Source organism: Medicago truncatula, chromosome 7, assembly GCF_003473485.1.
Source record: "Medicago truncatula cultivar Jemalong A17 chromosome 7, MtrunA17r5.0-ANR, whole genome shotgun sequence".
Taxonomy (NCBI): domain Eukaryota; kingdom Viridiplantae; phylum Streptophyta; class Magnoliopsida; order Fabales; family Fabaceae; genus Medicago; species Medicago truncatula.
Window position 1 is genome coordinate 3981503 of NC_053048.1, and position 2651 is coordinate 3984153.

At 32.4% G+C, this 2651-nt stretch overlaps 1 protein-coding gene across 1 annotated transcript; it reads left to right on the top strand.

Moving 5' to 3' along the window:
* Positions 1-848, top strand: LOC11434288 (expansin-A23). The gene is made up of 2 exons (XM_003621371.1): positions 1-136; positions 229-848. Exons 1-2 carry the CDS (start codon positions 1-3, stop codon positions 846-848), a joined length of 756 nt encoding a protein of 251 aa, XP_003621419.1.
* The last annotated feature ends 1803 nt before the right edge of the window (positions 849-2651 follow it).

The window sequence follows — 2651 nt, forward strand, 5'->3', positions numbered from 1 at the left end:
ATGGCTATGTCTAACACTTTGGTTCCTTTGACCTTTTTCATGATGCTCCTTGTACAGACCATGGCTGACATTGACCCAAACTGGTACGATGCTCATGCAACCTTCTACGGTGATGCAGCGGGTGGTGAAACCATGCGTAAGTTATAAGTTATAACTATATTCTTAGATTTTTTTTTTGAGGTTTTTCATTATTCTTTTAATATAAATTATATATGGTATATTATGCAGAGGGAGCTTGTGGTTATGGTGATCTCTTCAAACAAGGGTATGGGCTTGCAACTACGGCGTTAAGCACTGCTCTATTCAATAATGGATTTACTTGTGGTGCATGTTTTCAGATAACTTGTGTCGACGATCCTCAATGGTGCATAAAGGGTGCAAGCCCTATCACGATAACCGCAACAAATTTTTGTCCTCCAGATTACAGCAAGACCACTGACGTTTGGTGCAACCCTCCGCAAAAACACTTTGATTTGAGTTATAAAATGTTCACCTCTATTGCCTATTACAAAGCAGGTATCGTCCCGGTTAAATATCGACGTGTTCCATGCATCAAAAGTGGGGGTGTTAGGTTTGAAATCAAAGGAAACCCTAACTTTTTGCTTGTTTTGGTGTTCAATGTTGCCAATGCGGGAGATGTTTCTAGTGTTAGTATCAAAGGGTCTAATACCGGATGGATTCCCATGTCACACAATTGGGGGCAAAATTGGAATACTGGAATGAATTTGGTAGGACAAGCCTTATCATTCCAAGTTACTACAAGTGGCGGAAAAACTTTAGAGTTAGATTCAGTTGCTCCTTCGAATTGGCAATTTGGGCAGACCTATGAGGGTAATGGAAATTTTTAGATACGTATAATTTAGTTGAGAAATATATATAGTCACAAACTAGACTATTATGTGTATTGAGTTAAAAATAAAATTATTACACGTATCAATGTATCATGTAATTTCATGTGTTATGGTTAATTCTTAAAAAAAAGTGTTTTGATTAATGAAAGTCTTTGCTTTCTATAGTTCAAAAATTGGTTTATGGTACAATCTTATTCATTTGATACTTTATGTTGAACAAGTTTTTCTTCTAATTTGATTTATGATGTTAGTTCTTTAGCCATTATAAAAATAGAATGGAACATTAGATGTTTTTTTTTTTTTACAAAATAAAAATCTTTCTTCTAATTTGATTTATGATGTTAGTTCTTTCGCCATTATAAAAATAGAATGGAACATTAGATGTTTTTTTTTACAAAATAAAAATCTTTATTCAAGTGATAAAATCAAGATAGTATAATCAAAATACAAGATAAGATCTGTTAACATCAATAAAATCAAGATAGTACAATCAAAATAGTAGATAATGTAACATCCCAAAATTTTAGATATATTATAAAGATTTATTCTATACTAATTATTTGATGGATTATTGGTCATTTTAAGTATGTAACTAAAAGAGATTTTAGAAATTAATTGTTTTATTTTAAAACAATAAAATAAAAGGGAGAGGGACCAAGTTAATTTTGACAAAACAAATTCTTTTAGTTGTGCCATACGTGATGAAGTTCGGGTATGCTCAATTTAGGTTAAACTTTATTTATTCCATTTAAGGTTTGGATGTAAGATATGCGGCAAAAAGATATTTAACGATTCAGATTTTAAATTAAAAAACAATAAAATGTTGTTAAGATATGAGAGAAGAAGGGAACATGATATTTTTTGTTATTATTATGTATTTTTTATTAAAAAAATATTAGAGTACTATCATGCTGAGTTTATTTGGCTATTGTCCATTCCCATTATTTCCGTTACATGTATATGCACTATCAATGAACTGGACCGGACCGGTTCAACCATGAACCGGACATTGTTCCGGTCCGGACAGACTTCTAAACCGCTAGTCAGCTGAAACTGGTATAAAACCGCCAAAACCGGACAGAACCGGACGAACTAAAGAACCGGTAACGGTTTTCGTCAACCGTCCGATCTGTGTTTCAATTTATAATTCTACCTCTCTAAGCGTTTTCTTTGTCGAAGAAAAGAAACAACAAAAGAATGTCTTAGAAAGGAAAAGGACTTGTTGCCAAATCTAATTAAAGGAAACTGACTCTATGAGATATGAAGAAAGAAACAGATCTGTGCGGCGCTTAAAGATGTAAAGATATGACTGTGTTGTATCATGTGTGTGGCTGGCTATACTTACTATAGTGTAATGAATTAGGATTTTCTTGACATGTAGTGGACCTAACTTGTTTGTGTAGAATTCTGCTCTTCACCCAGAACATTTCGCTCGTACCCTGCAGTGATGCGCAAAATGCCCATGCGCCAGTTAACTAGCGCAAGTGCAAACTTGTGCGTAAGTTAAGTAGCTTTGCACATGTTAAGTGGCGTAAGTGTGAACTAGTGCGAACTTTAAGTGGCGCAAAGTGCCTACTTTTTTTTTTTTATTTATTCAATAGGGTGCAAAGTCGAAAATATTTTATTTATTCAATATGATTCAATAAATTATTTTATTTAGTCAATATGGCGCAAAGTCTAAATATAAATTCTATTTTATTTTATTTTATTCTAAATTATTTATGCACTTAAAATAAATTCAATTTTATACTAATTCAATTTTCATTCTAATTTATTTATTCATTAAATGCAAAATTAGAA

Coding starts and splice junctions, on each gene's coding strand:
- LOC11434288 (XM_003621371.1), top strand. CDS start 1: ATGGCTATGTCTAACACTTTGGTTCCTTTGACCTTTTTCATGATGCTC. Junction 137..228: donor AGCGGGTGGTGAAACCATGC/GTAAGTTATAAG, acceptor TATATTATGCAG/AGGGAGCTTGTGGTTATGGT.